Source organism: Paramormyrops kingsleyae, chromosome 5 (assembly GCF_048594095.1).
Source record: "Paramormyrops kingsleyae isolate MSU_618 chromosome 5, PKINGS_0.4, whole genome shotgun sequence".
Taxonomy (NCBI): domain Eukaryota; kingdom Metazoa; phylum Chordata; class Actinopteri; order Osteoglossiformes; family Mormyridae; genus Paramormyrops; species Paramormyrops kingsleyae.
The window spans coordinates 36936860-36953392 of record NC_132801.1 but is presented as its reverse complement, the minus strand read 5'-3'; the positions used below and the strand labels follow the sequence as shown (position 1 = coordinate 36953392).

The following is a 16533-nucleotide window of genomic DNA, read 5'->3' as shown; positions in this document are numbered from 1 at the left end:
TCGTGGTCCCTACCAACTGTTTCCTTGGCAACAGAAACATCTGAGACAGAACATACAAACGCAGACACGCAGAAGGGATCAAATGGAGCTCTGGGAACAATGCAGAATCTTCTCATTTACAAAAATCAATGGCTGTGCCATGACAATACTGCATAGAATTGTTGAAACATGTAGACACCAGAATAAAGAGTGTAAATAGAGATATTATACAGTTATTATTGGAAATACTAATAGCCAGTTGGGAACATGGATTCACTCCCTGGGAATTTTCATAAATAAGATTCGCTACATCTGAATAATCATTTTTATTTAGTTAATATATTTTATACTAAAGCAAATGCATCAAGTAAGGCATGCAGGGGCAATTCATACAAAAACGACATATAAACAACAATATAATCATGAGTATAATAATATCAGTAATATTACCAATAAGTAGCATTACATAGTGGTACATTTGATATTGAATTATATACCTATAAGTAGCATGAAGAAAACCATGTTTCGTTTAAAAACACGCAGAATAGGAAAATGTCAGACTGAACATATAAAAATATAATACAGCAGCCAACAATGGTTTGGGAGAGTGCTGGTGGCATTTAAAACATGGCACAGTGGGATTAAGGTTTCATTTTGTAGACATTTACAAAAGTCATCAGTAGTAAAAGTGTAAACATGCTTCAGAGGTCAGTCTATATTACAGGCATTGTTGTATTTAGTAAGTACATTAAAAAAAATTAAAAATTAAGTTACAGATATCATTACCGAGTATTTGTGTAATTAAGAATGCAGCATAGTCATTCAGAAAGGATTAACATAACAACAACGATTATAATAATGGGCATTTAAATTTCCCTAAAAGCACAGAAAGTTTAACAGTCAGATTTAGAGTAATATTATATATGTTATATAATCATACACAAAATACATAAAGGAAGATATTTCTCTGTTGTATCAGATAGAACAAGCAGGTCAAACATATGGGTATTTATGCACCGCTGAAAAAACAAACGAACAATATATAAGTGCAAAAGGCAATTTTTTAAAATCTTTAAAAAGACACATGCAGAAGTTTCATTCATTGAGTCAGGGTGTGAAGACAAGTCACTGGGCTGAGGGATTTATGAGAAAATCCAATAATTCTTGTAAACAGAAATACACAGCGTCCTTCTATATTCAGGCTAACATGCTCACCTTCTCTGAAGGAAGTGAAGCACAACTAAAGTGGATTTAATTCATGCAGCTTCACTCTAATCCCCAGTCTAAGGTATGAGTTAGTTATATGCAACACAGCTGCAATGAATATATGTGGGTTTATCTTCACAAATGAAGCAACTGTGCTCACGCAGATTAGGGCTACTGAATTGTATACTAATTACTAACTGCAATTAAACTTCACTCAACACTCAAGTTTAATATTGACCAGTTCAGCGTGTTTGTCTCTAAATCCTCAAGAAAGAAACCTCATATTACATTGCTTTAACCTGACAGAAGGTTGTTCTTCACCATTTCTCCAATAAAAGTAGCACAATTTACACTGAAAACAGCTGAGTGCCTTGGATTATTTCTATAATACCAACAGCTAAGACTCTTATTTGTGTGGGACTGAGAAGGCCAATGTTTTGTGATTTGTCCTCATCTTAATTCACCTATTCCCTAAATATGCAGAACATGCAGGAGAAGTCATTAAATATATAGATTTGTTAATATGCAAGGCAAACCTGTCGCACGTTACAGAAAATGCCCTGTGCAATAAAGTACAAATGACAGACAATATACTAATCAGCCTAATTTCAAAATATCATTCATCATTGTATTATTCAACTGATGAAGCATATAGAAAAGTTCTATTTTAAATATATGTAAAATTCCTTTATTTTACTTTCAAAGCTTTTTGGCCTGTTTACTCATGGACTAATGCAGGAAAATCTTATATATAAAGCAATGAATGTACAGTGAATATTAGATGGATTCTATTGTCGTAAGGAAGGACACTCTCACTATGCTATACATAATGTACACCTGTAATGTACACATTCTGCATAATACTATCCTGTTTGTATTTGTATGTCCATCCATCCATTTTCCATCAATATATGATTTCCATGTGTGCTGTGTCAGTTTATCCAAATAAATATTTTGCAACCAAAATTTCCACAAACTGTCTGCAAGTACCAAAAAATTATATTTTGTCCCTTCAATGCATTTCCTGCAAAAATCAGAGGGGCATACAATTTGAGTTCATAGAGAAAAATTAAATGTCAGTCTAAAAATGTCTTACAAAAGGGAATTGACCATTTCTGAGTACAGTTTTACATTCTATGATTATCTCATGATAATCTCAAGACATCATCTTACTGCAAGGTACAACACATCAAAACAAATTTCTAAAGTGTCACATACGGAAACTGCCGAGAGAGTCCCTAATGTTCTTAATGTTCAGCAAAAAAAAAATTACAAAAATAATTTACCTTAAACAATTCTACTGCCTGCCTAATACAACATGCAGATACTGAACGTTTCTAATAAGCCCTCTATTTGTTGTAAAGCATTCACCGTCTAAAAGCTAAATGTGAATTCATACACTTGCATCCTTCACACTTTCTAGCTAATTCAAATAATAACATACAAATTTATCTTGGTAATGCACTTATTAATAGAGTTTAGTAAGCAAATGCCAATGGCCAAGTAAAGATAAATTAGTAAAATTACAAAGAAATTTGGAAAAATTAGTAGCTGTCATGACTTTGTTGCAGTCTGAAAGGATTTACCTGGTTTTCTGATTGTCCAGCACAGAAAAGCAACCTTAGTGTAAATCCATGATCTAAAAGTTTGTTCATGAAACATCCTCTTCAGTCTCCTCCTTCATGTTCTTGTTTGCAATTGTTTCCTCCCTTGTTTCTTTTTAGCTCTTTTCCCTTCTTTTTTCCATTTCTTGTCCATCACCAGCTGTGTTATTCCTAACTGTTCTATTCTGTGTATGTAAAACATTTCTACTTGCATTTCCTGATATTTCAAATTCAATTTAAAAGAGTAGATAGGCATGAAAAATATCAGTATTCACCGAGTGGTTTGTCTCTTTTTTTACACTAAATTGGGAATCTACATTCATAGTTTTGTTTCACAAAACTCCAAAATTCCAAATCAAATCATTCCTAATGATTTCAATGCTGGCCTTTGTTACAAATTAATCTTAATGTTAGATTATTATGCCACAGTTAAAATGGCTAAAATAGGTTTAATTGAAGAGTATTTTTTAATTTCATGGCTAAATTTCAAAATAGTATTAGGTATTCTCCTTTTCTTGTACATTCTTAAGAACGATTTCTCTTTATAATCCCCAGTGATTTTGGCACAATGTTCTTGAAGATCTTAAGTACAGTACATTTGCACAGGGTCACAGATAGTCTTCGCATACATCAAAGATGGTAAATTAAGGTTGTGAATGAACATCTATGTCAGACCTTTTCCTATTAATTTTATAATGTTCACCATATTACCAATGGTATCAAGAGTCCTGGAAATATGCAAGATATTTTTGGTGTTACTCATTTAGTCAACTGCAGTCCCTCAATTTGAAATATAACATTTTGGTGTGGTGTAGTTTCTCAGAAGCAGTTAAGCTATATAAGGTTGACAGAATTGAGGTATAGGTTGTTTTACTCTCCATAGCTTGTCATTGAGAGAAGAAAGTACAGCCAATAGCATAGAGTTGGTAGAAGGTAGATGCTTCAATTTGATTGATGAAAAATAATCCAAATGTGTTGGCTGATCTTTAGCTTGGTCTGTGCAGAAGCACTACTTAGGATTTTAAAATAACTGCAAAAGATAAACAACTGTATTAGTGGGCAAATACTTAAAACGCATGTTCCTAATGTAGTTTCCTTCATGCACACAAGCTACCTTTCAGTCAAATACAACATGAGAAAGGCAAATTTAATAGACACTCACTGCCCCAGTTGATGATGAAGGCAGCAATGATGAGGACCCCTCCCACCAGGGAGACCACAGACAGTAGCTTGGCCACCCGGCCCAGACGTCGAGCACCATCTACGTTGCCCTCCTGTAGACTATTCCTGGACTGAGAGAAGAAGAGGAGTTCTTTCTGAGCAAAGACACACATACACACCCCAAAAAGCACACATATAGCATCTACTTACCATCACAGAGTAAACAAATCCCACTATGTTGATAGGCCAAACAGGGCAGAAGCAAGCCAGGATGGCCAGTATTAGATAGTCCTTGGGTTTGGACCCGTCTCCCGTGCCATTCGTCACGATGCTGGGGTGGCGAGACAGCGATGGCCGTGGCGACGCTGTCACATGACCCAGCGACCCCGAGCGGCTGCCTAGCCTAGCCCTGCCATTCTGAGAGTGGGTGTGCGATTTACCATGCGGGTGTCGAGGTGGGGAGGACAGAGAAGAGGGGGGGGTGCTGTCAGAAGGCACAGGGCAAACGCTATTCCCTGAAAAAGGCAAGCAGAAGGATGGCACCAGGTCAGCTTGCTGTTGCTCCCTTGCCCAAATAGACTCTTACACATCAATAGGCTAAAGCAGTAATGCGCAAGAAAATCGGCGTCGGAAGGAGTTTGACATTGGGGAGAACCGGGGGGTGACATATACTGTACATTGCAGTGGGCACACATGCAATAGCCACATGGTGACTAAAAACAGGTCGGTGTTTGGATGAATCAAATGACCTTGTCACAGTATTCATTAGCACAAATGATCAACATATTAAATGCATATGTGCTGTAAATACAACATGTAATATATTCTGATTCTAAACAAATATAGATGACAGCTGCAATAATGCAGAATTATGATTAATTTTCTATCAGGCCTGGACAGATGGTTACTACACCTGTTGATATCCATACTCTCAGAAAAAAATGGTAAAAATGTGTACCTTTGCTCGTCACTGAGGCTGTACCCTCAAGCCTCTGCCAACTGTACCCTTAGCTGTAGGTAACTGTACAGAAAGGTACAGAGAATGGAGGAACATTTATGTACCATTGTTGGTACATTAATGCTGTTTGTACCTTTGGGATGTTCCTCAGAGTCTGTACCTTAAAATGGTTACAATTACAAGGGTACAGCCCCAGTAACAAGCAAAGGTACACATTTAGCCTTTTTAAAAAAAATAAAAAAATAAAATGTAAAGTTAAGAAAAAAAGGAAGGAAGAAAAACAAGAAATGTCAAAGCCTGTTGGTGTAGAATATTTCCTATTTCCTGATGTTTTCCCAAGTTCTTCATAATGCTATATTAGGAAGTACAGGGGGCACCTGAGTCATGAAGTATGAACCCTAGGAGTTACACACATCATCCTGACCTGTTATCTGCTCTGGGTTGCCTTTCTGTTAAACAAACAAACAAACAGACAAACCAAAAGTAATATCTAAACCACCTTTACCATTCTCCATTCTCTTTTCATCAATCAGGACCACTTCCTCTTCAGATCGCACCTCCACACAAGGTGCAGAGTCAGCAGCAGGGGAGGCAGGGCTGGGGCAGGGAGCGGACTCTGAGGGCAGGAGAGTTTGTTGTTCCCCTGGCACCGATTGAGGGGTGGCTGGATCCACACTAGAAGCTCGCTGAGAGTCAGGCGCATGGTCAGCTTCCACCAGTTCTTCTCCAGGATCAGCTGACACGATGGCAGGATCAGGGATGGGCTTTGTGGTGTCATTGTTCAAAGCCATTATGCAGTCAAAATGTTTTCTTTCTCTCTCTGCTATTATTCCTGTTACCTCTATAGCACAAGATAGATAAACGGGAAACAAAAAGATAATGTATTACTGTATTACTACAGTCTTCACAAACAATGCAATTTCATTACAGTAACACACACATACACACAAAAATTCAAGCTATAGTTGCACCAGATATCAGAAGGAACAGCTTGGCTGATAAAACCAGTACGTTTTAACAGACAGCACTAAATCAGGATTAAAACCACGTTAAATAGTGAATGTGACTATTCCTCCGTATGTTACCTGTATTTCCAACTAAAAAGCATATATAAATAAACAAATAAACAGAAATGCTGCACTGGGCAGGGAAGCATATAGGAGCTCAAACAAAGCTGGGGGAACATTGAGAAATGTTTAGGATTCTTAAGGTATATGATCGATCAATTTAGCTAAAAGGAATGATTTATTCGCAAAACATGTAAAAGTGAAAATATAATTTCATAGTAAATCATAGTACAATATTCCTTAATTTATCCCAACAATTGAGCGAGCGATAGACGGGCACGCCACCCAGTTTCATGTAGTATACGTACTGTTGAAATACAGTAGCATACATTTTATTTCTGCGGGGAAAAGAAATACTATCCGTTTTCAGTCCCACATGCAAATATTAAATTAATGAAAAGTATACATTTAAATAAAATATTCTGAGGAAATCGATCACAACCCACCTCAATGTAGTTATACCAATAGAAAGAACGACCCAACGTCCATATGTCGAATAACGATATGCATTTGCACTTCAAAATATCCACATCAGTAACGGTAACATTAATATCTCCCTCGATAACCAGTTGCCCGTACTAACCGTGAAATATTGCAATAAAGTATGCAACTTATTTGATAAAATCCGTAAATGCATGTGCAGCCTCCTTCAATCCCGGAGTTGTTTAGTACAACGATCGCATCCCGATTAAAACGTGATGTAGGTGTAAGGGAGCCGCCGTGATGCGGGAAAGGCGTGAGCCCCACGGGGGCGGGAGGGGACATGGGGGGGCTCCAGGAAAACAAGCGGGCGGAGAACAGCGCAAGGGAACAACCCATATGAACAATGAACACAGAGTTTCTCAGATGCTGTGATTTGCTGGCAAAATAATTAAAGGTCATTACTTTACTTATCTTGCATAGCAATCTTAACTGAAGATTATCGTCATAATATCATCTTAAAATTGTATATTTGTGTTCGCCTGTCCAGTAAAACAGGGAAACGCCTTAGAAATCGTATATACAGTGGATACACCTGCCAGTGCTCCGCTGAAACAGATAAATCGGCGAGGCGATGATCACGTTCTTAATTTACCGGAGCCTCGTCCACTACATTAATGTTATGAGTAAAACTGCTATTTTGACCTATACCGCTAATAACTAGATTCCTTACACCTTGGATTAAATCGGTGCAATATGTGGACGTAGGTGGTGCTAATCACCGTTAAACAGTAAACTGATATTTCTATGCCACCAAGCGGACGACTCCTAGTATTACGACATGATGTCCCCTAATTTCACAATCAGACAAAATAAAAGTCAGGCAAAATAAAAAAGAAGAAATTAGGTGGTCGTTGAGTACTAAGTTTTAGTACGAAAGGGAGTTTATTATTTAATAGAGAAAGAAGAAAGGATTGCATTTTAAGACGCGTAGGAGTTAAGGATTAATTACGTACAACTAGTGCTGGTGAACCCATTAGGCGACCTATTATATTATTAGTGTATTTACCAATAGCGAAGCCAGAAATCATCCGGCATGCAGAAAACAGTTCACTTGGCGACAAAATCACGCTAAACACTGGAATACATTTTTTAAATAAAAAACAAAGAGAAAGAAAATAAACCATTTGCCCCTCAGCAGCACTTTTCCTCCTTTTGATCTGACCACGCCCACATGCCTATCGGACACTGTATTGTATCGCCTCCGTGAGCTGAATGGCTGGACCGGACTTCGATCTGGGCCGCCGCGGTAGATATGTAAAAAGGTGCATTCGCCAAATTTTAACACAAATAAGGAAAAGGCTGGAACATCCATCGACAGGAAGTGCGCTCCCAGCAGATGTGAGATAGTGGCCATGCATTTTTGGCTTATCCTCAATGTGGGCATCTCCCTGCGTCATACTGTGCACTTTTATAACTATCAGCTCGAACCTTGCCGTGGACAGACTCGGTAGGGAAAAGGATACCTTGACAGATTCAGGGGGCCTAGCACCTTACAAGGGCGCATAAATCTGTGAAATTTACATAAAATTGAGCGAGGGCCCCCAGAATTAAGTTTAATATTATTCACAGAAGCAATAATATTAATAGCAGTATACATACTATACAGAAGGGTTGATATTCTTCATAAATCTCTGAATTGGTGACTGCTGGTCTAAAACTTACCTTCCTATGCTTTGTGAAATAATTCACACCTGTCACCATACAGGTGAGGAACTGGTTCCATGGGATTTACTGAGATTGTTTTTATGACTTAAAACCCTCACATGAAAAATAAAAACCTAAATCGTCTGCTTGCAAGTAAAAAGGCCAGTATAAAAGAAAGAAAGAAAAAAAACATACATTTTCAAACCTGTTAGAGTGCTGGGGTACACATACACATTATTTAGATACATACTTAAATCCATTACTCATAATAAATTAACATAAAAAGTCAGGCGGAATTAAAGAGAAGAAATTAGGTGAATTGTTGAGCATAACACCCAAGCAGTGACCCAAGACAGAACTGACATACACTGATACTGATGGAATTGATTACTGAGGATGTATCAAAAAAAAAATCATAACCCTGGATGCTGCCTTACTGACTGTTCACAGGTACTTCAAAGCTTAGATCTAGTACAGTTACCTGATGTAAATTTCACAGCAGCAACACGTATGCTGTACTACTGCAACACAAGAAGTGGCAAAATTTAATATGATCCTGCAGGAATTATCACTCACACACAAACACGCAAAATCTGACACCAACTAGCACTCCATTCAGCGTGAATAAATAGAGGACACACAGGTTAGTGTAAGTAAATGGCATTATTATTGATGCTACTCATGTGTATGTACAGTGACGGGAGAATTATTTTACAACAGCATTACAGGCGTAGGGGCGGTGGTGTACAAGCCTCTGCACAGACGAACAGTATAGGTCACACTTCACAGTCATGCTCAAACGTCAAAGGGTATGCACAAAAATTTTAGACCTTTACTAATTAAACATTGTAAAAATGACAAAATAACATCCATAATTACGATTATAAGAAACACTAAACAGTTCATTTTTAATCTAAGTTCATAGAAGCATGATACTAAGAAATATACAAATATAAATATATATGTATCTTGCTATTTTTCTCAACCTGTAACTACAATGTAAAATTGTTCAGAGTAAAATATTGTATATGCAGTAATGTACAGTAAGGCATTAAGATTTGTTGTCAGAGGACAAGTCCCTAAAGGAGAGGCACTTCAGTCAATTCCAGCAGGATGATTGAGTGCGTCAATAATCATCAATCATTTTTCCACCAAATATATCAATAATGATGTCATATATGACACATTAAGGCATATACAACTCAACATACTATATAAGTACCTCATACTTCTGACCTTCTTGTATTATTTATATATACGAATTGTATATTATCAACACAAACACACAAATAATACAGTAAAATTTAATATTTTGGGTAGGTGTGATTAGCCAAAGCATTGTTCCAGGTTACAGCAGTAAAACACTTTATTAATGTTCTAGTCACTAAAAATTTAATACATAAAAATGTATTAGAATTATAGTTAATTTTTTTTCCTGGAATTCCTTAGCTGCAAGCAAAAAGGAATTATGCTGTGAAATCTCCATAAACTACAGATTCCTATTTTGCTCAAGAAAACTGTATGAATACCTCTCCTATGAGAACAAGCCCCATTCCGACAAACAACATCCTAATACTGTCATTATTGTATCGTCCAATGGAACGGTGGTTTCGGCCAACAGAGTGATTAACCTGCCCAAGTGAGCGACATTTCGTAAGCCCCCAGTTACCCTTTTCCTCACACTTTGCTGGAGGGGGGGGGGGCAGCAGTGCCCACAGCTGACTACTCATCTTTACACACGTCCACAAAAATCAAGGGAGCATCAGGATCAAATGACGGCAACAAACTAAAGACAGAACGCTTTTAGAAACTCAGACTGGACATTGTACTATAGCCAAATATAAGAGAAAGCAGGTGGCTGCACTCCGCGTGCCGGCAGAAGGACATTTACAGATGGTACAAACAGTAACAGCACAATGAGGCGACCAGATACAGCAACACAGAAATACGAGAAAGAAAAAGATACCCCCCCTCCCTGACATGCTCTAGTGACCCCCGCTTCTCATTTTGGCTCTCCTCTCTGCATCACTTCACCCCCCCGCTAGCTGTGGGACTGGGCTGCTATGCCGGAACAGTCCGAAACGAGCAGTCCCACGTCGGAGTTGGCGCTGACGAACACGCTGGAGGCGGACACCACGCTGCCCAGGGAGACGGCGGCCGAGATGCTGGAGGAGGCGGTGGAGCTGGTGGTGGTGGCGGGGCTGTTGCCGCTCTGCACGTTATTGTGAGTCCCCATGTGGCCTTGCAGCTGGATGGGCGTCTTGCAGTGCACCCCGCAGAGCTGGCACACAAGCACACCTCCGGGCCCCGTGCCCCCAAATACACCCCTCTGGCCCCCACTCTCCTTCCACTCCTGGCCGTGATGCTTCTGGGCATGGATGCGCAAGTAGGTAAGAGTGGTGAAACCTGCAGCGGAGGGAAAATCGCATCATCTTCATAAAAGCATGGTCACATACCCAGAATTATTCAGCACCTAAGCGGACAGGCCTGACACTGAACATGCGTCAATGTCAATAAGAATACAGGACTTGACTTCTGCCCCTCAGACTCACCGACTCATTACTCTAACTTCCATCGTAAATGACCTGATTAATGCAAATAAACAGTTAGGCGCCCAGTAAATTACATAAAACGCCACTGGATAAAAACATTACTGCATGGTGCATAGAATCATGTATTTCTGAGGGCTAAAAAAAAAAAACATTTATCATTTAGTTTTTCTTTAGGGCGAAAATCCAGTGTCTTGGCCAGTTGCCATCACCTGGGGGTGTTCAGCCTTCAGGTATTCTTGAGGAACCCCCATTAATCTCATTGATAATATTACTGCAGTAATATTAAAACATCATTTAGCACCTCTAATTTCTATAAACCTTCCTACACACAAATTAACAACCTAAACACACTAACTGGCCTGGTTATGAAAGTCAGTCTGGCCCTGTACAAATGTAGGACATATTTATTAGGAGATTATATCCACCTTAATTGAGTATCATACGTAACAAAACACTAAAAAAGGCTGAGTTATATGTGATTATTTGGTGTATATTTCTTTATCTGGAAAAGATGTTTTCCAGAGCTTATCATCCACTGACAATTCACAGGACCTAAACACAGGCATCCAGTCCTCTTTAAGTCTGTTCCGTTAAGTCTGAAGCACCTAGTTTGACAGCAAAGCTTTGCTTCGGCTTAGTTACTGTTATAACTGCCTGTAAGGTTTGTAGAGGCACAATCCTCTGAAAAGAGCACCAATGCATCTTAAACCATATGTCACTACAGCAGAGATAAAGCCTGGACCAAATACAATAACATAAACGAGGGAGATGCTTACTGCGATTGCACAGGTGACAGGAGTGGTGCTGTGACTGGTTGTGGACCCTCATGTGATCGCTGATGTAAGCTGCAGACAGCAGCTTGCCACAGATGTGACATGGCACTTTCTCCTCATGCCGGATCATGTGAGCTCGCAGCCGATCCCGTGTGGCAAATGCAGACTCGCATGTCTGCAAGTAGAAACAAATATTAATGCAAGACCTAAAAATAAAATTGCTCAGTTTCATACACTGTGTCCTATTATGTATGTTTCCTAAAAAACTGAATGATCCCCGTAATAAATACACATACATATTTACATGTTTAGTCACCAATTTGTGTATAAAACTGCATGTCAAACTAGTGTACAGTGTAACGAATGTAACATTTTAGTTACAGAGGTAATTACCTCACACTTAAAAGGTCTCTCTGTAGAGTGAACTTGCCTAACATGGCTGTTGAGATGGTCAGGCCTGGGGGGGGGGGGAATTCATACACCACTGTTAAAAGAATGCAGCTTTCACTCAACAAGGGGATACAACAAATTATTGGGGTTACTGTCTAACAGATTTCCCTAATACACATTCTACAATACAGATCATATTCTTAGCACACTATAGGTCACGTCAAGAAAGCTAGGACTGACTGCATGAGCTAAATGCACAACACAGCCCAACAATCTTCTCATCCAACCACCCTCAATGCAAAGATAAGCTGCACTGCTACTGAACATGCAGGTGCTTTACAACTTCTTGACAAATCATAATGGAGCCTGGGCAGCAGCGGCATGTGGGAGGTGGCAGAGTCAGTGTCACACCGTGAGAAGCCTTTGGCGCAGTGGGGACAGACATAGGGCTTCTCCACCCCTCCCTGGTGTGAGCGCACATGGTAGCTCATGCGGTCCTTCCTCTTGAAGCGCTGCTGACAGATGGGGCAGGAGTACGGCTTCTCGTCTGAGTGAGACAGTCGATGCCGGTTCAGGTGGTAGACGTCTCGGAAGGCCTTTCCACAGGCTTCACACGCGTGGTTTTTGCGCACTGGATTCTGGCTGGCATTTGCGGAGCGCTGTGGGATGTGTTCGAGCCATCACTGCACGAGCCAAATGCTTCGGCACCTCACATCAAAACTGAAATGGGGGGGGTGATTAAAAACCGAGTCAGCCCCCACGGACAGCCGAGAGACACACCCACCTGTAACGCTGCTCCAGCCACCACCACAGCAGCAGGAGGCGGGGGGCTCGCCATGGCAACGTTGGCGACGCTAACCGACATGGCAACCGCCTCGCCATCCTGGTTACTGAGAGAGGGCGGGTGAACCACCGATGCAGCTGGGGGTGGAAGCGGAACAGAGAGGTGCAGCAGGGAAAGGGGAACTGGCTGCCTCTCCACTCTGCCCTCCGCTGTAGTCGGTGCTCCACCTTTGATGCCCTCCTCCCTGTCCCTGGCTGCTCTGTCCTTCATACGAATTCCTGTGTGGACTGATTGGTGACGCCGCAGGTTGTAGCTGTTTTTAAACTGCTTGTTGCACAAGGAGCAGATGTGGGCGGCACGAACCGGCCGAGACACATGTTTCACTGTGATCAAGACAGGGAGGGAGGGAGGGGGAGACACTCAACATCCATACCGTATGTATAGTACACTATAGCATTAAAATACCAAGAAAAACTGCAATAACATCAGCTTGTCCTATTAAAACCACTGACATGGAAGAATACATACAACTGTATTTACAAGGAGATGTCTGGGACCTCTGACCCAATGAAACAGACCATGTGCACATACCGAATAAAATATTATTTGTTGGATTTAAGTGGTAACACACAGAATCCATGGTGTCAGGAGGATGCAAGAAAAATATGAACTGGATACATCACCAAGACCTGACTTGGCAAAGCCATACTTGGCTTCAGATAGGAAAACTTTGAAGACCGAGCATTGTGATGAACATATGGGCCGTGGAATTATCCCAGACAGCATGTGCAACTATACCCCTGTGCAATGCACATTTACATTGACCACAAAATTACTACTGCTTAAGGCAGTAATGAAGACTGACTCAGTAGCTATAGGATGAAAATGACTGTCTGGGGAATATAAAAAGTATATTAGCTCTACTGTTTTTGACTCCTTTACATGAATATAAACCAAACAAATAAATCGTATTGTCATCCCTGATGTCCAAAATAACAATGATGTACTTTGATACTCATTTGAATAACACGTATTTCAGTGTTACTTGATATGTGTTCTCTGCAAGAAAGAAAAAAAAAAAAAAAAACATAGCTCTGTTTCCTTCACTTAAATTTGTTCCTTGGCTAAAAACAGCAGTGATAAAGTTAGAAAATGGTGATCAAGTTAGCAACAGCTACATGTACTCATCCTCTGCAAACTGCCACCCAACGCCTGTCCAGGAGGGTAAACACCATGGGCACAATTGGCATATCTGACTAAACAAAGCAGGCATATCATCAGTTTCCACACTGCACTCATAGTTGGGCAGAAACTACACTAGAAACATAAACATTAATAAAAAAGATCAAACACAAAATTGTGTTAAATGGTATTACATGTAAATGAGTAGAAAAGAGTAAAGAGAATGAGGCATTACACTTTTTAGCAGTCGGTTTCATTGATTTGCAGGAAAAATAATTACTGCATGAAAATATGAACTTATTTCCTCAATTAGCCAATTCCACTTCACTTAGTGGCCATGGAACTTTCTTATTTGGTAAGGTAGGCATTACAAAGCACGTCTCCCGTGACTGTTTTCCTTCTCCCGCTTTGCCTTATCAGTTATACCCCTAACATCACACACGGCCCTCTCACCAGGTAACGGTAAAGGCTCTTCATTTAGGGCCGCGGTGTCGACGGTCGAAGGCGGTAACCCTATGTGCTCTGTAGGTGCGTTTTGGGTTGAGCCTGCAAGACCTGGGAGGAGATCGGATTGGAGAGTTGCTTCAACTTGACTTTGGGTTGGCGTAGTCTAAAGAAAAACAACAATGAATTCACTGACACGTGAATGTTTAATACATTTTTAATAAACTATACAGATAAACATATATACAATTTGACGTTCTGATCAAACACAAGATGTGTATTCCGCTGCAAATGATAAGCGCTTTATTATGCCCACGTGTACTGCATGCTATGGACCGCACTCCCTGAGGCTCCCCAAAACGGCCCGTAAAGCCGGCTGGAGAGAAGCTAAAAAACACTTACCTGAAATAGAAAATTGCTCCAAGCAGCATCCATTTTGCACCTCGACGAAGAACAAAATTAAGTCTTTACGTGTATTTAAATCACTAGTGTCTACGATCGCTTGAGATTATAACAGAAAGAGGGCAGGATGCCATTTCATTTGGGAGCTGAAACGCAAAATAAGTTGCAAACATCCACTGGACAAAATATAGCTGGCTACCTATTTGGCGAACCTGTCATTCTTAGGTTATTCAATACGAAACCGTAGATATTACAGTAAGTTTAGTTATGCACGTATATTTCTGTAAACACATTTAGTATTTTAAAGGCTAGTTATGTAGTTAGCTGGCTAACACGATAGCCAATTAAGCGATTAAATGCTAAATCACAATTGCTGTTTTAACAGCAACCTAAGGGTTGAAAATGTATTTTTGTGCAGCTGTAATCACAGCAGTAACTACTACTTCGCTATGCGCTAATAGCACGCTATCAATGCTCCCAATTACCATGCAAGATGTGATTACTAGTGGTTAAAAGTATCCTCCGTGCGTGTTGTACTAAGGTAGATACAGTACTATTTTAAAACAGTGTATTGAATTAATAACTACATATTTTTTGCTGTTCAGAATTATTTTTTCCTATAGGCCAAAGCGGGTGTTTATCGAAGCCTCGGAGTTGCGTTCAGTCCTGGCCTCGGCTAGAGCGCCTCCACCCAGCGGTAGCCCGTCGTCCCGCCTTGGGTGTTCGGCGATATAGGTGTCATCTTTCTTTTTTTTCACCCCCCTTTATCTTTCCCTCCCTCTCTGTTTCTTCCTCCTTTTTTTTCAATTTCTCCTTTTCACTCCCTTCTGTATACCTCCCTCACTGCTATGTCCCACTTAATATTTAAAGGGAATGTATGTTCGGCCGAACAGTCTCCCTCTCCTACCTCTTTTTTAGCTACATCACACTTTATTATAGACAGCCTTTTTCCTTGCCCCCTCCCATTGGCTATCTCGGCCGACGTAAATTGTTCAAATACGTGCTATATTAATAAATACGATACCCTAAAGTTTACCTCGAACAGCTGATCGATAATTGCAGCCTAAATCCATTTACGCGCGATCGAGAAAAGAAAAAAAGACGCAAGTGTCACGGCAAACGTCTCTTAAAGGGAGTGTGACGCTCGTACGCAGTGATGCACCGTCTTAAAGGACGCTCGATAATGACGTTAAATACTGTAGTCCAGCACCATTATGGAAAGATTATGGCCAGAAGGGAGGAGGTGGATAGCAAATTCAGATACTAATAGAATAACCTGGACTGTTAGACCCTTAAAATGACATGGCAGCATTTGATTTTTATGACTTGCTGTAATGTTAACGATTATGCAATACGCGCATGCATTCGTTCACTTAGAAGAAATAAATAATGATTTACTCGATAGAATATTGTAGCGTGTTATTATGGGCGAAGTAACTTGTAATACGTATTATTGTCACTAGATGTCGCTTAACATCACTTAGATGTCGTGTATGAGACCATCTACTCTTAAAAATCAACCGTCCATCCATTTTCTATACCGGCTTGTAATATGCAGGGCAAACTATTATGATAATTTGCTTTCTTGTTACATGGTGTTTTTTTACAAGGTCTACTGTGACTGACATGCCTTTTTATCAGATGAAACATGTCTGTTTAGTATAACCACCCTTTTCAAGATTGAGATCTTGTGGCCTGTTCAAATGTTCTATGATATCCAATGGCATTTGGATTTTGAAGAATTCTCAGAACTCTGCTGTCTTGGGGTACTTTGTTCCTCAATCCTTAGGGTCATTCGTCCTTTTCCATCTTTGGCTTGCCAAAGGTGGAACGGGTTGCCAGTATCTATTAGTTCATCACAGTCCTTCACTGCTTCTGATTAAAAAAAGCCTGAAATCTCACAC

At 40.1% G+C, this 16533-nt stretch overlaps 2 protein-coding genes across 6 annotated transcripts; both read right to left on the bottom strand.

The window, feature by feature from the left end:
* Nucleotides 1-290: 290 nt before the first annotated feature.
* On the bottom strand, nucleotides 291-6711 carry LOC111833198 (uncharacterized). Of its 2 annotated transcripts, none has more exons than XM_023791198.2 (5): nucleotides 6422-6711; nucleotides 5414-5749; nucleotides 4161-4465; nucleotides 3952-4081; nucleotides 291-3819 (listed from the first exon to the last, which is right to left on the bottom strand). In XM_023791198.2, the coding sequence occupies exons 2-5, from the start codon at nucleotides 5697-5699 to the stop codon at nucleotides 3803-3805; spliced, it is 738 nt and encodes a 245-aa protein (XP_023646966.1). In that variant the 5' UTR covers nucleotides 5700-5749; nucleotides 6422-6711; the 3' UTR covers nucleotides 291-3802. The 2 variants fall into 2 exon arrangements, with proteins under 2 accessions (XP_023646966.1, XP_023646967.1); XM_023791199.2 differs by having other exon boundaries at nucleotides 6559-6711.
* A 2035-nt stretch (nucleotides 6712-8746) lies between these two features.
* Nucleotides 8747-15771, bottom strand: mazb (MYC-associated zinc finger protein b (purine-binding transcription factor)). Of its 4 annotated transcripts, XM_072712696.1 has the most exons (9): nucleotides 15666-15771; nucleotides 14630-14669; nucleotides 14237-14393; nucleotides 13780-13857; nucleotides 12602-12984; nucleotides 12229-12476; nucleotides 11821-11884; nucleotides 11431-11602; nucleotides 8747-10508 (listed from the first exon to the last, which is right to left on the bottom strand). In XM_072712696.1, exons 2-9 carry the CDS (start codon nucleotides 14660-14662, stop codon nucleotides 10144-10146), a joined length of 1500 nt encoding a protein of 499 aa, XP_072568797.1. In that variant the 5' UTR covers nucleotides 14663-14669; nucleotides 15666-15771; the 3' UTR covers nucleotides 8747-10143. The 4 variants fall into 4 exon arrangements, with proteins under 4 accessions (XP_072568797.1, XP_072568796.1, XP_072568798.1 ...); XM_072712695.1 differs by having other exon boundaries at nucleotides 14630-15766; XM_072712697.1 differs by lacking the exon at nucleotides 14630-14669 and having other exon boundaries at nucleotides 14237-14338; nucleotides 15666-15756.
* Nucleotides 15772-16533: the final 762 nt, after the last annotated feature.